Source organism: Zonotrichia leucophrys, chromosome 8 (assembly GCF_028769735.1).
Source record: "Zonotrichia leucophrys gambelii isolate GWCS_2022_RI chromosome 8, RI_Zleu_2.0, whole genome shotgun sequence".
NCBI lineage: Eukaryota > Metazoa > Chordata > Aves > Passeriformes > Passerellidae > Zonotrichia > Zonotrichia leucophrys.
The window spans coordinates 845,550-864,879 of record NC_088178.1 but is presented as its reverse complement, the minus strand read 5'-3'; the positions used below and the strand labels follow the sequence as shown (position 1 = coordinate 864,879).

Genomic DNA, 19,330 nt, shown 5'->3' with positions numbered 1-19,330 from the left:
GAGGCCTGACAGTCCTTCAGTGACAGAAGTCCTCTCTTTTCTGTTGCCTCCTTCAAGACTTCACTGGAATAAAGGTGGTGCCTGAGACCCTCCTGGTCACATCACTTACTGCTAAAAATCACAAACTTGGGCCACGTCTGGCTTTAAATTACAGCTGAGGTACCAGGGCCTTCAGAAGCCTTGTGGGTAAAAAAAAAGAAAAAAAAAGCCTTGGGCATGTGGAGTTAACCCTCTGCAGCCTGGGACTCTGTGCAGCTGAGGTAATGAGGGGAAGCTGCCTTTCCAGAGTTGGGAGATATTTTAGTTGCAGGGCTGTGATAGGAGGAAGAATCAAAGCAGCTGTTACCGAGGTGAAAGGATTCTGAATTCATGTTTTGGGATCTTGAGATCCTGAAAAACAAAAATTGGGAAGAGCATGAAGGAAGAAATGAAGAACAAGCATGGTCATCTCATCTTTTCTCTCATCTACAAGAAGAGCAGCTGTTTTGATAAGCTGCATTTCCAGAGACTCATGTGCAAGAGCAGAGTTCCCAGGAGGATGTGTGACAGGACTAGGCTGCCTGAGCTGAAATCCAGCTGGATTGCTTCAGGAGCAGCCTGTGCATCACTGTGGGCCCTGATAAATGGGGGCTGAAGCAAATGAGATATTTCAGAGTTGGCCCTGAGCTCTCTGCAGTGGGAATCAGAGCTCTCAGGGGAACAAGAATGAGTTTTCTGCTGGAACTGGACATGGTTGGTTTGTTCAGAGCTCAGAGCAAAGCCATCAGTAGCTGAGAGATGACTGGGTGGCTGTGGTGCTTCCCTCTTGGTGAGTGGGACTCACTTTCTGCCAGCCTCCAAACCCAGGGAGCTGAAGGAAAGAGAAGAGAGCTGAGCCTCTGTTCTGTGCCTCTCCCAACAGCTCTGTGGTTTTCTCCTTTCCCTTTGCAAACCTGGAGCTGTTTGTAGATGTGTTTGCAAAGATGGGACCTTCCTGCCTTCCAGCATGGAATCAGGGACTTGGTCACTTTGTCCTGTGCTTGAGGAGAGCAGCGAGGGTGCAGTGCCTGAGGGTGTGAAGGGAGCAATGGCCCTGGCTTTTTCTTAAAGATGGATCAGCAGAGCTGAGCCAAAGCAAGAGGCTATTTGCAAAGTCGTGCTCTGCTTTAGACCAGAGGGAGCTCTGGCTGAGTCATGTTCACTGCAGTTTTATGGCATCTTTTCCTTGGGGCTTAGAGGAAAGTGTCCAACCTGTGCTGATCACACAGGTTAACAACCTTTGTGCATTTGGTACATTTCTGATCCGTGCTGGAAACAGCACAGAAAGACCTGCAGTATTTATGCTACGCCCGGCTAAACTCTGGATGAAAGCAATGCTGGATGGATTTTTCTGAGCACTGGGGGATGCACAGGAAGAGAAACACGAGAAGTCTGTGTTTGTCTGCTTCCTACCTGTTTCCTGTGCTCAGTCACTGAGAAATGTGTGTCTTGCCTGTGCAGTCACTTCCCTCTGCTGAGCTCTAGCTCCTCCAAACATGTGGATGTGCTCCTGTGGTCTTCTCCTCACCCTGTGGGTCCATCTCTGACCTCTGTTGCCACTGAAGGGAGCAATGGCTCTGCAGGCCCTTCTGGCCTGCCTTCCTCCTCGTCCATCTCTTCCTCCTCTTGTCTTTGCCCCCTAATTCCTGCTGGGTTTGACTGTGGCTTCATTGCCTCTCTCCACCCTCATCTTCCTGGCGGGGCCCAGAGCAGAGGGGCTCTCCAGATGTGTGTGGCGTTGTCTCCAGCTGTTTCTGGGGCTGGTGTGCCCTTGGCTGGGCTGGGCTGGGCCTGGCTGTGGCTGCGTGCCCGGTGCTGGGGCTGTGCCTGTGGAAGCTGCCGGCAGCAGGGAGGCCATGAGGGCGCGGCCATGAGGGCGCGGCCATGAGGGCGCGGCCATGAGGTGCTGCAGCAGTAATGGCGGGTCCCGGCTTGTAACGTGGCGGGGCCACGGCTCGGGGACATGCCGGCCGTGGCACCCGGCTCCAAGAGGAAATGTGCCGGCCGTGCCACCCGGCTCCAAGGGAGACGTGCCCCACAGGAGATGTGCCAGCCGTGGCTCACTGCTCCATGGGAGACGTGCCGGCCGTGGCACACGGGTCCAAGGAGGGATGTGCTGGCCCTGGCACCCGGCTCCATGGGAGATGTGCCGGCCGCGGCACCCGGCTCCATGGGAGATGTGCCGGCCGTGGCACCCGGCTCCAAGGGGATGTGCCGACTGTAGCACATGGCTCCATGGGAGATGTGTCCCATAGGAGACGTGCCGGCGGCCGTGGCACCCGGCTCCAAGGGGAAACGTGCCGGCCGTGGCACCCGGCTCCAAGGAGGGACGTGCTGGCCCTGGCACCCGGCTCCAAGGGGAAACGTGCCGGCCGTGGCACCCGGCTCCAAGGGAGACGTGCCGGCCGTGGCACCCGGCTCCATGGGAGATGTGCCAGTGTACCCGGCTCCAAGGGGGTACACGGTGAGGCCGTGCGGGCACAGCGCCCCAGGCTCCAGGCAGTAACACCCAGCGCTGTGTGTTGTGGTGGCACAGATCCGTTTCCTCGCAGCTGGAGGCCGTGTGTCTGTGGTGACTGCCATGCCGTCCAAGCATGTTTCTCTGTGGAGCGTGAGGGAGGGAGGAAGAGCCTTTCTGCCGTAGGCTGTGCTGCCCCGTAGGCTGTGCTCCCCCCTAGGCCGTGCTCCTGCCGCCCCTGCAGGCTCCCGGTGCTGGCAGGGGCCTCGAGAGGAGGCTGGACTGGCGCTTGCATCCTGTCCGTCCCTGCTGCATGCTGGAATGCCACCTATGCAGTGAGTATGGCACGGGGTGGAGGCGAGCTGCTAACAACTCTCTTCTCTTTGCCTTTAGCCCCGACGAAGAATCTTCGCAGAAGTTCATTCCTTTTGTCGGGGTGAGTGTTGTCGTGGTGATGCTGCCTCAAGCAAGCTGGGATATGTTGTCAGGTGTTAACCCAAACTTACCAGGTTTCTGGAGTGGAGCAGAAGCCATTGGGTGCTCTAAGGCAAATGATCAGCGTGAAAATCTGTCTCATGGTTGGATGCAGCTGCCTGATATTTAAGCAAACCTCTAAGACACTTCAGCAAACCACAGGGTGTATTTTACGTCTCAGACAGGAATGTGATGTGTCCCTGGAAACCTGATCATAGGGATGCTGTGCCTAGCATTGCCTTGGTTGATGGCTTTGGCCAAATTTGCTGTTGCACTGTGATTTCTCTGCATGCTTGTCACTGATGGTCTCCCATCCTCTTAGCATCCCATCTGTTCCTGGGAAGTTAAGAGTACATCCTGGCAGGAAGGCAATTTATACCCCTGTTATTTATTTGGGATAGTCCCTCGTTTTTCCCCCTGTCCTTAAGTGTTCCCATCTGAGGTGCAGAGTGTCTGGACAGGGCCATGTTTGTTCTTCTGCATTTTGTGCACTGTGTGCTCTTTGCCTTTTCTAGCTCCCCTCCCCTTATTTGATCATGCTCTTCAATGCATTAAGTTTTAGGTGTAAAGTCATTGACCTGCAGCTAGAAGAAATCCCTTGGCTGCTCTTTGGCTCTGGGATCTCCTCTTCCCAGTTCCTGCTGCTGCCTTGCCCGCTGGCCTTGCTGTGCCTGCTTGGTGTGACCCTGACACGTCCCCTCTGTGTCCCTCAGTGCATCAGAGCTCCTCTGAAATCCCTAGGCATTTAAAGAGCTTAGCCTCTCTTGCCCTCAGGCTGACCCTGCTTTCACTCTGTGTCTCCTCATAGTGAGAGTGTCTTTCTGCAGTATGCCTGAGATGACAATCTGCTTTTGTTTGTTGATGGGGAGAGGCCTTCTGCAAAGGCAGAGTGACACATCTCCCCAGTTTGTGCCCTGCTGATGAGCTTTGCTGGCAACTTGTATGTCCCATGAACTGCAATTTCTACTGATGGACTGCTCTTACAAAACAGCTGTTTCACCTTTCCCACTAACATGGAAAGCCTAGAGGACTTGGAACATCCCAGACTGTTGTTGGGCTCTGCAAGCTTTTTTTTCAGGACTGATTTAGTCCTGTGTTTTGTGCAAGCAAATGGGCTCAGAGTGTTTATCCAGTTTCTCTGAACTGATTGTCATCCTGACATTAGCAGTGCTTTTCCAAGTCTGGATTTGGTTATGTGAAAGTGGTGGAATTGCTTTGCTGTGTACATACCATTGCCAGCCCCCCAAAAAACTTGCCTTGAAAACACAGACTGACTTCCTGTGTCACTGGTGGTCAGGGTCAAGCCAGTGCTGCTTGTTCCTGATTCTGAAGCATTCCTGACTGAGTGAAAGGCCAATTGCAGGTGTCTCACAGAGTCTGAGGCTGGACATGAGCACTGAGGCTCTTCCCTTCAGCTGCAGCCTGCTCAGAGCTGTTGGACAAGGAAGAGAGGGAGGCAGTGACTTCTGGGTTTGCAGCTGATGTTGGCTGCACTTTTGGGGTGCAAAACCTGGTGTCCTGCAGCTGGGCTGTGCAGTCTGTGCCCCAGAAATGGGCAGGGCAGTGCCATGCTGCTCAGCTGGGCTCAGAGTGGTGGGAGTGGAGCCTTGCCAGGCTGCCTTGGGCTAACAGGCAGTGTCCAGGAGAGTTAACAGGATGTGCCTCTTCCTGGAGGGACAGGGGGCTGGCTGTGCAGCTTTCCTGGATGGAGGCCTGCTGGAACTGCAGTATTCTCATGCACCTCCTGAGTGGAGGGAAGGGAAAGTGTTTAACCTTGTGTTCCTCCCATGTGTCTGAACTTGAGCATCTTCAGTCAGCCAACCAGGAGGAAAAGGCCAGAAGAGATTTCCTGCCTGGCTTGCAGATCAAGGTGGCTGCAGGCAGTTTTCTGTGTGGCTGGTCCTTCCCCTAACCCTGCTCCCCTTGTTCACAGGCAGTGACAGTTTGTGGAACATCCTCTTGGTGTTTAACACATACAGCACAAATGCCTCCTCTCCCAAGCCAGTGAGCCCTCAGGGAGCCTGTGTACACACTGCTGAATTCATGGGGGCTTTTTCAAGACTGGATCTAAATGAGAATCCACCAGAGAGCATGACAACTCTCCAGGATCTACTGTTGAGCATATATCTCCCTGCCCCCTAAACTCTGCAAAGCATTTTGCTTCTAAGAATTAACTTTTTTTTCCTTTTTGTTTTTGGACCCTGTATTACAGAAATGTGCTCCCTAGAGATGTGGTCCAGACATGGTCATGTCTGAAATTATTGAACTTCTGTTTTCAAACCACACAGCCTGTGTGACATCAGTGCTCATTCTAAAGCAGTTTTTATTGACCTGAGCTCCCTTGGCAGCTCTCTCCCATTTGTCAGCATTTGTGTAGGGTAGACATTAGCCCTGGAGACAAGTTTCTTAAGGACCTTAAAAAGGCTCTCTTCTCTGCAGTGCTAAGAGTGATGATCCCTGTGTACCATAGCAGATTATCACTGCAGAAGGTCTCTGCTTTTATATCACCAAGGGCCACTTTATCTTTCTAGGCATAGTGTGTTCTTGGGAGTTTGTTTGCAGCATGTTCTGTTCCACAAGCTATTGCCAGTGACATTTGTCATTAATCTTGGTGTACCAGCTGGTGACTGGCCACACACATTTGTGCCCTTATTACAGTGTGATCTGGATCCTTCTGACCTGTCCATGTGGTGGTTTGTCCCTGTCTGCCTCCAGAGGCTTTGCTAGGGGCTTTATCTTCTTTGTTGGACACTTCCCTTGTTTAGAGAATGGATAACTGATCAGAAGCTGTGCTTTGTTGCTTCTGTGGTTTCCTCACAAACCCCAGCTATGCTGCAAGTGGAAGTGGCTGCTCCTGAGCAGCAGAAGCAGCGTGTCTGTAATCAGCAGGTGCATCAGAGCACTGCTGAAGGGATATTTCTGACCCTTCTCCTCCCTGAAGCTGGCATGGCTTGGAGCTGATGGCTGCAGAGCTGGGCAGGTGTGTGACAGCCCTGCAGGGTCTGTGCTGTCCTTTCTGTGGTCAGGGCAGGGCTGTGAGCTGGCACTGCTTGGCTGGACATTGCCAGGACCTGCCTGGCTCTCAGAGGACTCCTGAACTACTCTGACTGCAGGGACAGTGCCTTGGGGAGTGCAGAGATGAGCTCAGGGCTGGGGTTTGGGTTCCTCAAGTTCAGGGGGCTCTTGTTTGATAGAGCTCTTCTGTTTTGCCCCCTTTAGGTGGTGAAGGTTGGAATAGTGGAACAATCTTCTGCAACATCAGGTAAGGACCATCCTGTGAGTGCTTTCTGTGTGCTGCAGCATGGGAGCCTGACCTCACAGGCTGGGCAGACTCCTCCATCACTGATGCCTTGGAGCTGGGAGGTGGAGTTGGATTTTATTAGCTCCCAGTGGTTTGTCTGCAGAAAGAGAGCCCTCTCTCTTGGGAGAGGCCCTTTTTTCTTTGTTGCTTTACAGGGAGCTTCAGGCCAGCTGAAATTCCTACATCCAGGGAAGCTCTACTCTCAGGCTTGTGCAAACACCATTTTTCTAATGCTGTCAGTGGGGTGGATTCACTGTTACACTTGTTTGAGGTTCCTGCTTCAGCCTGAGGAGGCAGTTCATCAGAATTCATGCCTGTCTCCCTGCAGTGGGCTCAATTCCTGAATGAAATTGATCTCAGTGTCTGGGAACTTCAGGGTGGGCAACATTTTAGACCCATTTATTTTTTACTGGCGGAGTGCAAAGCTGATATGCAGAAAAACACTGTCTGCTTACACACACAGACATGGAGTGGTGCTGTTTTGTCAATGTGAACTTATTTTTTCCCTCCAAATGCACAGGGCTGTTGTTTTCCTTGTGTTGGGATTGTTTCTTGTTTTGCTTCACTGTCAAACCCAGATTCTTGTGGCCTGGGTGACACACAGGATTGTGCCCTTCTGTGGGTCACTCCTTGCTGCCACAGGGCTCCCCCCATCCCAAAGCCCCAGCAGGAAGGGGGTGAGAGCTTGGTTGTGGAGGGTGGAGGCAGATGGAAGGGGGAGATCCCTGTGGTTGCCCAGAGGTGCTGGATTCCAGGAGTGTTGCTGCCCTGCAGTGGTTGCAGGGGGAGATTCCCTTTAGGAAGGAGATCAGTGAGCTGGGCTGTGGCTGTGCTGGAGGCTCAGAATCAGCTGGGAGCAAACCCTAGAGAGCAGATGCCAAAGGAGCAGCCCCAGGAGTGTCAGTGTCTGTGCAGGAGGCTCAGAATCAGCTGGGAGCAAACCCTAGAGAGCAGATGCCAAAGGAGCAGCCCCAGGAGTGTCAGTGTCTGTGCCTGCCTTGGACCCAGACACACAGAACCCCTCAGAAGTGTGGAGCCAGTCAGAACTGATAGGCCAGCTGACCTCTGGATTGAATCTGAGCAAAACCTGTGCAGCAGGAGCGTGGACAAGGGGATTGAGCTTTATGCCAGTGTTGTGTGCTGTGAGACAAACCCAGACAAACAGTTTGGCTTCCTTTTTTTAAGGTGACTCGGATGACGCCGCTCCCTCAAGTTCCGTTGTCCTCTCTTCCACCCCGCCTTCCGTGTCTCCTGCTGTGAAAGAAGCCTCCCCCACGCCCCCTTCCTCACCATCTGTTACAGGCAGCTTCTCCTCCCCAAGGTAAACCATGTTTTGTCTCCTTACAGCTCCATTGGTTGGCTTATCTGGCATACACGTGGCTGAGAACTCCAGAGGAAAGCCAGTAGTTCTTCCTTCATCCCTAGCAAAGGAAGTTGTCACCTTTCTCCTTCACATCTTTTGCCTCTGGAGTGACTGTGTCCTTGCTGAGGCTGCCAAGGGGCTGGGGAGGGCAGGGGGGATTTTACACTTAGGGAGAAGGCTGCATGTCTCAAGGGTAGGGTTCTCTTGGGAACATATGTATTCAAAAAAATTACTGACTCCTACTACACGTGGGTGCCAGGCTAATCCCTCATGATTGTTGTGTTTGTAAAGGCCAAGTGAGTGGAAGGTCAGAGTGACTTTTGAAGGAGCTGATGACTTTCTCTGTGAGGGTAATGCTGGCAGTTGCAAGGTGGAACTGCAGCTCCTATTCACGTGTGTGCCTGAAAGCACATCTGAACAGCAAGGGGATTGCACCTACAGGTAATACTGAGCCCTGGTTTAGCTGAAAATTTTAGGGGTGAAGGGAGAAAACCCTTAGAAAGCTGCCAGTAAGACTTGGCCTGGCCAGGACTCTTCATTTTGTTGCTGCACAAGATATTGGTGTAGCTGTCTGACACTCTGTGTGCAGCTCTGATACTCAGAGGCACTTCATGAAATTCCCCTTGATTTTTAAACTCCCCTGAGCCTTGAAGGGAACATAGCAGCATTCTTGTGAGAAGGGGAAACTAGAAACATTTGAACTCTGCAGTTGAGGAGAGGAAAATGATAAACCACTCAAGGTGTGCAAAGTCGGGGGATTTGGGTTTGAAGAGGGTGGCAGAGCACTGGGACAGGTGCCCAGGGAGGTTGTGGAGTCTCTCTCTCTCTCTCTGGGGACATCCCAAAGCCACCTGGCTGCATCCCTGTGTCACCTGCTCCAGGTGGCCCTGCCTTGGCAGTGGGGTTGGACTGGGTCACCTCTAGGGGTCCCTTCCCCAGCAGTTCTGGGGTTCTCTGAAGCTGTGGCACAAGAGCTGGGGGCACACAGTGACACTGCAAGAGCTCAGTTAAAAGGGAGAGAGGAAGGGACCACATCTGCCCCTGCTGCTTCTGTGGCAGCAGCATCAGCAGGTCAAAGAGGGGTCAGACAGATTGACAGACAGCAGATCCATTAAGGGCTACTAAAGGATGGTTCAGGGACCTCCCCTCCAGCATCCCCAGTTGTCAGGCTGTGGAAGTGCCAGGGCATGCTCTGAGGCTGGGCTGATGTGCTCTGCCTAAGCACCATCCCCTGCTGTGCCTGCTGGGGACAGAATGGGACCTTTCATCCCACCCCAGGGTGCCCTGCGGTGACCTTTAACCTCTGACCTCTCAGAGTGGCTGAAGAGTTCCCTTTGAACAGGAGGCAATGGAGATGTGACAGTGCCAGTTTAGGTGCCCAGCCCTGGAAGGTGTTGGTGCCCATTCACCTGTGCCAGGGCCCAGTTCCCAGGCCCCTGCTGGTGTGTCCCTGTGCTTGGGTGGCAGGAGAGCCCCTGTGCCCCAGCAGCAGCTGCCTGGCAGTGCACAGAGAGAGCTGGGGCTGGCCAGGCTCCAGGGAGCAGAGCTGAATTCTTGTGTGTGAGCTTTTCTGTGGGTTTTCCAAAGGTGGAAGTAGTTTGGAAACTGGTGCCCCCAAGAGCCTAAGGTATCAAAGCTTACCTTTGATAAGCCATGGATGTGATAAATCTGAACCTGATACCCCAGCTCTAGGAATCTGATACTTTTTGGTTTCATACTGTGTGGCAAAATCATCAAGAAATGAGGAATTGCAGGTTCAACATTGTTCCATCTCCCCTGATCTCTAAGTGACAGCACAGGGGGTGGAGGGTGTAAAACTGAATGATTGAGCCATGTGTTTAACTGGGAAGGGAACATAAAATCTTGCCTGGGCCTGGTGAATATTGGGATGCTTTGTCTTTATGACTGAGTTGAGAAATGTGATGCAAAGGAGATTTGCAACTCAATCAAAGCATCATCCTTAAAGAATCTCACTTCTGAGTATTGCCCTGAGAACCAAAACCCTGGTTTTAGTCATCAAAGATGAACTCTGCTTTGCAGTCTGACTTTTAGCTGAATAAATGGCAAAGAAAAGGAAATGAGAGGACTGTAGGGATGGGGTGTCCTTGTTTTACCTCGAGTTCCTTATTAGACAGGCGGTGCAGAGGGATGCATATTTCATTCAAGATCACAGATTTGTCTTCCTTAACAACTGCCATTTCTCAAACTGGGGACACAGACTGGTAGATAAATTTAGGTTTTTGTCTAGTGCTTGTGTATTATTCAACGCTGGTTGTCACTGTGTAGGAAGAAGTATAGGCTGTCACTTGTAGGTCTGCTTCCCTCAGGGTTATCAGTGAGAGGCAGGGGCAGGAAAGGGCTGGAGCTTCCCAGGCTGCTCATCTTACCTTTGCTGGCTCAGGAAAGGGCTGGCAGCAGCTTTTGGTGATGCACAGCTGCTACCACATGATGCAAGGAGTTGTCAACAAGAGAGCATATCCTGAAATCTGCTGTTGTTTAGCAGACATCACAGAGCTGGCAGAACATGTTTTTTCCAGCAGTGGAATTCCCCACAAGTGGCAAGGCTTGGGGAGAGGCAGTTGCAAGAAGCAAGTCAGGGAGACTGGGAATTGAGTGCCTGATGTTGAGGGACCTGCCAAGTGCTTGTTCACCCCAGCTGAGAGTTGGTTTTGGCAGTGCTGTGCTGGACAGAGTCACTCATCAGTGCTCAGGGGGCAGCAGCAAGGTGCTTCCAGCCTCTTTCCCCTCTCAAAGATGAAGTAATCTGGGCCACCTCAGGAGCTGCCTTTGCTGCTGTGTCACAGGGGGAAGTGCTTGTGTGCTCCCTTTCCCACTGCTCGCCCTCCTGACTGCAGCAGGTCAGCTTGTCTCAGCTCACTGAGGTTCTGTGCAGTGGGACCCAGCCTGCATCTCTCAGGGGTGGCTTCTGGGGCTTCTGTAATTGCAGAGTCTCACTATGAAATGTCACTGCCTGACTGCCCCAAGAGCCAGCAGTTTATCCTCTGACCAGCAGTGCAGCCACTCTGACAGAGCCCTGCTGAGAGGCACGCAGGAATTATCACCTCCTCTTGTTTCCCAGCCAGGGCCTCGGTGCTGAGCTGATGGGCCTGCAGGTGGATTACTGGATTGCAGCTCCACCCGTGGACAGGAAGAGAGACCCAGAGAAGAAGGATCCCTCCACCACCAAAAACACACTGAAATGCACTTTCCGGTCCCTGCAGGTCAGCAGGCTCCCCGCCAGCGGCGAGATCGCCACCACGCCAACCATGTCCATGACTGTGGTGACAAAAGAGAAGAACAAGAAAGGTGAGGTGTTCTTCTGTCCCTGACATATTTCCTGAAAAATCCCCAGAATTTCTTCTCCTGAGAAGCTTCAGAAAAGAATGAAAACAATCATTATCTGATTGCTTCTGCTGTGTTTGCTGCTTTGGAATGTGGTCTGGAGATCGTTTACCAACAGGTGCCTGTTTAATTGGTTTAATGTGAATTGTTTTTACTTAATGACCAATCACCATCATCTGTGTCAGACTCAGAGGAGTCAGTCATGAGTTTTTATTGTTCATTCTTGTTAAGCCTTCTGTCTGTATCCTTCTCTTTCTTTAGAATAGTTTTAGTATAGTATAGCATAATATGATACGATATATAATATGATATATAATATGATATAATATATAATATATAATATATAATATGTAATATATAATAATATCAGCCTTCTGAGAACATGGAGTCAGATTCCTCATCTCTCACCTCGTCCTGGGGACCTCACAAACTCAACATCCTTCTGTCCCTGTGCTGCTGCTCCAGGGCTGCCTGACTGGTCAGTGCTGGATTGCAGCACCTCAGTCCTATTTTTACCCCCAAAATCCAAATCAGTTGCTGAGGAGTGGCTGTGTGAAGTGACAGGGTTTGGAAGGGTGGTTGCTCTGCGTGAGGTGAAAAGGGGATATGTTCACCCTGGTGGCTGAAGTTAAAAGATGGTATAGCCCAAAAGGGCAAAGGTGGGGACAGAGCAAGGACATGCCTGGACAGTTTCCCTGTGTTCCTTGGGAGCCTGCTGGTGCTGTGTTGGGATATTGGATTAGATAAGAGGCAGCTCGTGCCCCAGCACCAGTGAGGGTAAATGAGCCCCTCCTTTCTGGCAGTGTGCTGGAAACTTGGGATAGCTTTACTTTCTGGGATGGTATCCCCATCCTATGAGCCTTTAGCTCAAAAGAGCCACAGAGAATGAAAGAGGCATGTAAGGGAAAACAAAAGCCCAGAAAATATCTCAGATCCCTGTGAGGTGACAAAACAGGAGTACCCCTAAACTGGAGTGTGGGGCCTCCCTCTCCTCCTGCACCCACCACCCCACAAGAGCCAGTGAGGGCATTCAGAACCTGGAGCAAAATCCTGGGAGGAACAGCTGAACTGGGGGTGTTCAGCCCACAGAAAAGGAGGCTCAGGGTGACCTTATCACTTTGTACCACTACCTGAAAGGAGATTGGAGCAAGGTGGAAGTCAGTCTCTTCTCCCAGGTAATGAGAGACAGGGCATGAGGAAGCAGCCTCAAGGTTTGCCAGGGGAGATTTAGATTAGCTATTAGGAAAAATTTCTTCACCAAAAGGGTTGTGAAGCCCTAAAAGGGGCTGCCCAGGGCAGTGATGAAGCCACCATCCCCCCGTGCTTGGAGGTATTTAAAAGATGTATACATGTGGCACTTGGGGACATGGTTTAGGGATGCAGTTGGCAGTGTTAGATTAGCAGTTCAATTCAATGACCCTGGAGATCTTTTCCAACCTCAGCAATTCCATGATTTTATAATTCTTATGCTTTTGCACAGAATGCTTTGTGGATCAAAAGGAAGTAGAAGATAAATACTCTCCTGCTCTTAAACTTGTGGCTTTATTTTCTCAAACCAAACTAACAAAATGGCATTTTGAATGTTGTCAGTGATTTTGTGTTTGCTCCTGGCCTTGGTAATGTGAAACATTTTAGAAATTGAGAACAGCTCTGCAACAAATTGTTTTCAAGGAAGCCCAAGGCAGTTCTGCATTTATAGTTTGCCTGCCAGTAGTTGTCCTTCACAACCTCCTCTGCCTGTGGGCCTGGAGTCACTCCTGGTGGACTCTGAGGGAAGGCTGCCAGGGCCTCCTGGGCTGCAGGACATGGGTGCACAGCCCTGCAGCCAGGTCAGTGCCAGGCCAGCACAGCTGTGGCCCTGCTGGTGCTGAGCTGCCAGCCCTGGTGACCCCCTTTGGGAGTGTCCTGCTGGTGGGAGAGGCAGTCCTGAGGCACTCCAAACGTTCTACCCTGGGGTGGCCCAGCCTGCAGCAGAGGTGTTCAACAGCACCAGCTTTTGTGAAACCAGTTTGTACATCTTTGCTCATGCACTTGGGCAGTTTCTGGGGAGCTGGACCCTTTTTTAGTTCTCCTTATGCCTTCCCTCCCCACCAGCTGCCCCCACTTTGTTGTAATCCCTCCTGCTCTCCAGGCTGTGTTGAGCAGTGCAGCAGGCCTGGCACTGCAGATGCAAATGTTTTCCCTGTATGGTGTCCCAACAGAGGGCCCAGCTCATGCCCTTTGGGATCAGGATTATGAGCTGGGAAGGCTTCACAAAGAGACATTTAGGAATAAGATGCTCATGTGCATCAGTGATGGTGCTCAGCACTGACAGGCTCCTGCCAAAAAGGGAGGACCTTAGGAGTAAGAATTTTCTGACAGGAATGTTTAAATGCAAAAGCTCAAACAAGAATCAGTGCAGCTCCTGTGAGTGGCACAGATTGACCTTGTGCTGGTTTGCTTTTCTTCCAGTGATGTTTTTGCCCAAGAAAACAAAGGACAAGGAGGTTGAGTCAAAGAGCCAGTGTATTGAAGGAATCAGCAGGCTGATTTGCACAGCGAAACATCAGCAGAACATGCTGCGTGGTGAGTGCATCCCTCTGGGTGCTGGGGCAAGGCTCACATGCTGGGATTGTCCTGCAGGCCCTGTGCTCTGAGCCAGCGTGGTGGGGATATTCCTGGGGAATGGGCTTCGCTGTGCCCAGCATGGGGAAGGCTTTAACAGGTCTGGGATGTGGGAAAATCCTCCTTTAGCTGGCCCTGAGTCAGTGCTCTGCATGAGGACCAGGGTTGGACAGGGCTCCATTCCCCTCTCTGTCATCCCCTGCTTCTCTTGCACATCTGGTGCAAGTGTTGTTGGTGGCAGGTGGTGACATTGTGGCTGCCCCTCCAGGCAGGACACTGGCACATGCTCATGCCACAGCCATACATGCATCTTGTAGACAGACCTGGAGTGTCTGTCAGTGGAGCAAAAATACCCCTGTAGCCTGTTCAGTTAGTCATCCCCAACAGAGGGACCTGCTTGGGTCACCTCCTTCATCCTGGCCTGGTCCCTGGCAGGCACGAGGGGCGCTCACAGGACATGTGTCACCTCTCTGGGACACATGGGTGTCCTGGTGAGAGTGCCAGTGAGGAGAGACTGATGTCCATCTCTGTAAGAGTGCATTTGCCCAAAAAAGAAGATGAGGTGTGCTGAGGAAATCTGAGAAGCCGGATCAGGTGACACTGCAATCAGCAGTGTGGGGAGCTCTGGTGTCAGTGAGTGATGCTGGAACAACAACCTGAGCTCTTCTCCCCAAACTGGTGTGCTCCTTCCTCCCTGTGAGTGCAGCTGAGTGGGGCAGAGCAGCTGAGCGTGGCCAGGCTCCCTCTGCCGACTGCAGGGGAGTTCTGGCAGAGCTGCCTCAGGCTGCCCACTTCCCCTCAGCATTTCCTAACTCTGCTCTCCTTTCACCCTCCCCTGCAGTCCTGATCGACGGCGTGGAGTGGAACGACGTCAAGTTCTTTCAGCTGGCAGCACAGTGGTCCTCTCATGTCAAGCACTTTCCCATCTGCATATTTGGACACTCCAAATCCAACTTCTAGCTGTGCTCGGCGCAGGGACCTTCTGCCCATCCCGAGGACTGCACACCAGGAGCCAGGAACTGCGTGCCAACTCTGACTCGCGTCGCTCTGCCCTCTCCTGCAGAATTAATTACAGATGTGCTTGGATTACTTTGGAATTACTTTTTTCTATTAACTCTTAAGTTTACTACAAAGGAAGGAAACCCCTTTAAACAAAGGCAAAAAAACCCCAACCAACCAACAAACCAGTCTTAAATATAGATGTGCTGACAACGTGAAGTCGTGGGGGAGTTGGCAGGAGCAGGCAACCTGCCCAAGAACACCTACCACTTACGAGCAGATAGCTGAGTAACTGCACTGCTTATTAACCTGAGACCTCATTGGTGTGAGTGGGCTGGGGGAGCCGTGGATCAGCTCAAACAGATTTGCAGAAGATCGTGTGTGTTCCATGAGTTTGGCTCCCACTCTGTATTTCTAGGAGAAAAGGATGGCCAGTCTTTCTTCCTGCTGCCAAAGGATGAGAGATCAGCGAGTCTGGAGGGAGTTCAACTGTCTGGTGTGGAAAACAAAGCCACTTGCAGAGTTAGGGAGGTCTGGAGAGGAGATCCCCTTCGGAGCATGAAGCCTGCCATAGGGAGAGGCAGGTGTTGGTGCTGAAGCGATGCCTGAGGAGGGTTGGGCAGGAATAGGAATTAGGGAATCACTAAGTATAAGGCAACTCCCGTGTCCCAGGTCTGTGACAATGACCAAACCTGGCCAGTCTCTGTGTTCCCCAGCTGGCTGTGCTGCTGAGGGGCACCACGTCAGTGGGGTCGCTGCTATTACATACTCACACCGATTATTTACCTGTCAATAAAACCTCGTCCAGCCTCGAAAGGGAAAGGATTTTTTTCAACAGCTGCAGATTTTTTTTAATGCTTTCTAAAAAAAATAAAATAAAATAAAAACAAAAAATAACAGGAAAAATATTAATTTGCCAAAAAAAAACCCCCACAAACCCAGGAAGATGAGCCGTTGTCTGTGGAGTGATGCATCACTGGGAGCCAGGCAGGCACTCTGTGTGTCCAGCTGCCTTCCTGCCCATGTGTCACACTGCACACCTGGGGTGGCACAGGCTGCTCTGTCAGGTGCTGGCTGGGGTATGGGGAGCAGGCTGTTGTTGCCGTGTGGAAGAACAGACATCTCTGGCATTTCAGGCTAAGGGACTGAAATTTCTGATGGGCCCTTTTGGGTCCTGCCTTGTGGGCAAGCCAGGCTCTGTGAGCATTTCCAGAAGGCACTTTCTGAGGGCAACTGTTTTCTTTTTTTTTTCTTTTTCCCCTGATCCCTTACCCTTGGGTTTCCAAAGGCATGGGGAGCCTGCTTTGCTCTGCACAGCAGCTCCTGCTCTGCCTGGGGACCAGCTGGCTCCCAGGGCAGGTACTGGTGGTGTGCTGCTGGCAGGGAGCTTCTGAGGTGAGAGCTGCATCTTGTGCCTGTCACAGCTTGGGCTGCTTCACCAGCTGATGTTGTGGAACCTTTCCCAGCACAAGGGCACCCTCCATGGCCAGGGGCTGGGTATTCCCTTCAAACCAGCAGGGAGGAGGACACTGTCCCCAGCCTGGTGGCACGCTGCTGGGTAGGACACACTGTCTAGCTGCAATACTGTGTTCCTCCTGGCTCCTGGCTGTGGCAGAAGCTGGGCTGTAGGGGGATGTTGTTGTGTCCCTCAGCTGATGTTTTTGGGTGACCTGAGCTGATGCTCTGGGGCTGTACAGCGTTGCCTAGCAGCGGCAGCGTGGGAGAGGGTGTATAAGCACATCACATCTTTATCGAGGCTGTTGCAGCAAAAAAAAAAAAAAAGCTTTGTAAAAGGAGATTAGTCAGTGTGTGATTTCTCCCTCGAATCTCACACTGGTGTGACAAGGGTGATTGGGCTGGGTTCCAGCTGTGTGCAGCCTGGGCAGCTCTGGTGGTGCTGCTGCAGAGGTGGGTTGGACTGACTGACTGACTGACTGCAATAACTTTGTTTACTGGGGGGTGAGGGGAGAACCATCACTGTGCTCCTCTTTGTATTTCAACCTACTGTAAAGAAGAAATCTGGTAGCTAGGACAGGGTTTCCAGAGTCCTGCCTATCAAATGTGTGTTGCCCTGCTGTACTCTGTGTGTGTGTGTGTGTGTGTATGTGTGAAAGAAACACTTCTGCTCGTTGCATTTCATGTTGGTTTGTGTTTTGTTCTGACTTTATACGAGCAAATTCATCGGGAGCCTCTCTGTACACCTGAGGGCTTGATTTCCCCTGTGTGGAAAGCTGTTGTTGCTCTGAACTGCGTCTTCCATGCAAGAAAACATCCTGACTCCTCAGCCTTGTTATCCCAAAGGGAGTCCAGCATGGCAGGCTGGGCCTGCCTGTGGGCAGCTGTGTGCCCAGGGGTGGCTGTGGTGTTTCCTGGCCCTGGAAGCAAGGGCTGGTATGCAAATTTGGTGGCACAGCTCTGATCAGGTTGTTGTGCCTCTGTTGTTTCTCCTGTGGAGCCACTTTGTGCAGCTGTTTCTGTCCCTGTCTGGAGTGGAAGCAGTTTTCTGTCTCTAAGAAAAAAGAGTGTCAAAGCACATGGCTCAGACTGCTTTGGGAAGGAGCTTTAGATCTGGTCCCATGAATGAGTGACTGATCTCAGGTTTCCCAGTTTCCCCACAGTTTCTGGGGAAGTTTCTTGCTGGGAGTGAGCTCCACTGACCTGAAGGATCACCACTGTGGGATGAGGAGAAGTTTCTGGGGCAGCAGAGGGCCCGTGCCTGCAGAGCTGTGCCGGCCTGTGGGGTTGGGTTGTCGTGGCCGTGTCAGTGAGTGCAGAAGGATGGCTCAGAGCAGAGAGCTCTGTGTTCAGCTCTGGAGACTTTGGGCAGGGAAGGTACATTTCAAATGAAGAAGCTCAGGGGGGCTGTCTCCCTCATGCTTGCTTTGGAGCTGTGTGGTCTGACAGCAAAGGCAGGGCCTGGGCTGGGCAGCACCTGAGTGGCTCTCTAGCCAGGAGGTGCTTTGAAGGTGGTGTCCCCTGGTGTGTCCCTTTCTCTGTGTCCCAGAGCCCACCCCAGCCCCCTCAGGGCCGGTCTCTCCTGCCTCTGGCTGTGGCTTCTCCTCGGAGCTCTGGTTTCTGTTCCCGCTGCTGTGGGCCAGGCCCCCGGCTGGCTCTGGCTCGGGCTGAGCTCTGGGAGGGGCTGGCTCCGTGCTGAGCTGACCTAGTTTAGCAGCTCCGGAGAGCAGATGAAAGATGGAAGGGGTTTGTGGCATCGTGTTGCACCCTGAGCGCTTCCTGCTGCTCTGGCTTGAGTTTCCTGGAGACAAAGGCTGGGCTCCAGCCCTGCCAGTGCTCAGCCAGGGCTGGCTCTTCTCGGTGTCAGGGACATCCCGTGTGGCTGTTCCAGCTCCGTGCTGCAGTTCCCATCCAGCCCCATTGTCACTTCCCGTGGCAGCGGTGGCTGCAGAGCCCTCCTGAATTACACATGACTTCGTGGAGACCCGTGGTCTCTTTGGCTGTGTGTTGCTGCTTTAGTTAGAGCAGGAGATAAAGCTTGTGGCTTTGTCCTGCAGAGAGGGCAGGGGTCGGTGGCTGGAAGGTTTCTGGGGCTGAGGACATGTGCTTGTTTGCTTTCCACCATCACACTCAGCCAGGAACCACACTGCCCTGTGCTTAACCTGGGATTGCAGCAAAGTCATGCTTCTCACCAGCAGCGTGTGCTGGCAGGAGCACTGGAGAGCCAGGACAGAGGATTTTGCCCCTGGAGTCTCCAAAGTTAAGAGGGAAATCATGTCAAGAGGCAGCAGAACCCGTGGTCTTTTCCTGCTGCTTGGTGTGCTAAGGGTTTGGGAAACTGGGATTAGGACAGTGGGGCCATGCTGCTGTAAAGGCCTTGGGACCCTGGAGCTTTCTGGAAATTAGGTTGGATGGGTCTGTCCCCTTGATCTCAGCGGATATTTGAGTGGTGGCATTTTAATGTAGCACTCTCTCTGGGCTCAACCTGACAGGAGAAGGCCAGAAATGAGCAGCAGCATCTCCTGGAGGTTTCCTGGAGCCTCTTCAATGGTATTCTCATGGGAGATGTTCCTGGCAGGGCCGGCTCCTGCAGGAAGGATCACTCTGGTGCTTTGGGACAGACTGGGGCAGAAGGGGACGTGCCAACTTGTGAAGCAGCAGGTTGCTGGTTTCCTTTAGGAAGAGGGCCCCTGTTCTGGGGCCACATCCAGCCAGCTGCTGGCTGCAGCCCTGGCTGGGCAGTGGCTGGAGCGTGGCCTGCCTGGCTGTGGACGTGCCCCAGCCATGGGAAGCGCCTGAATCCCGGGGCTGCGTGCCACCAGGCTTGTCCGGCGTGAGAGGGGACGTTACCACTGTGTAGATTCCCGAGCTGTCCATCTGTTTCATTGTTGTATTGTTTGGGTTCTAGGGTTGTTTTTTATGAAGACAGATTAAATGTAAATAGCCTTTTTTTTGGAACAAACTGCAACGTGCTCGACCTCGTCAACTATTTTATGGTACTAATGCAACACTAATAAAACTGGACATGAAAGCACACACCCGTCCCCTGAGTCGTCTCTCAGCAGGGGCTGCTCTGGCATGCCCGGGGCACTTGTTTACAGGAGGAAACAGCAGCATGGCTTTCTGCCCTGGGGGTGCTCTTGTGTTATTTATCCAGCTGCCACTTCCATGGCAGGGCTGGTGGATTGGCACGTCCTTCCCAGCACCGAGCCCTCCTGTAGGTTTTGCAGCCCTGCTGCTCTCCCAGAAGGATCTGCTCACACCTCCTGCAGCTCTCCTGGACATGACAGCCCTCTCCAGCACTCAGTCCTCACCT

At 52.4% G+C, this 19,330-nt stretch overlaps 1 protein-coding gene across 10 annotated transcripts in view; it reads left to right on the top strand.

Moving 5' to 3' along the window:
* The window catches only part of PACS2 (phosphofurin acidic cluster sorting protein 2), a 77,394-nt gene extending 58,344 nt beyond the window's left edge, over nucleotides 1–19,050 (top strand). For all 10 annotated transcript variants that reach the window (XM_064720254.1, XM_064720253.1, XM_064720251.1 and 7 more), the window contains 6 exons: nucleotides 2,870–2,912; nucleotides 6,170–6,212; nucleotides 7,437–7,572; nucleotides 10,694–10,920; nucleotides 13,408–13,521; nucleotides 14,402–19,050. In XM_064720254.1, the coding sequence (XP_064576324.1) occupies nucleotides 2,870–2,912; nucleotides 6,170–6,212; nucleotides 7,437–7,572; nucleotides 10,694–10,920; nucleotides 13,408–13,521; nucleotides 14,402–14,520 (682 nt within the window). In that variant the 3' untranslated portion in view covers nucleotides 14,521–19,050. The remainder of the gene's footprint in view (nucleotides 1–2,869; nucleotides 2,913–6,169; nucleotides 6,213–7,436; nucleotides 7,573–10,693; nucleotides 10,921–13,407; nucleotides 13,522–14,401) is intronic.
* The last annotated feature ends 280 nt before the right edge of the window (nucleotides 19,051–19,330 follow it).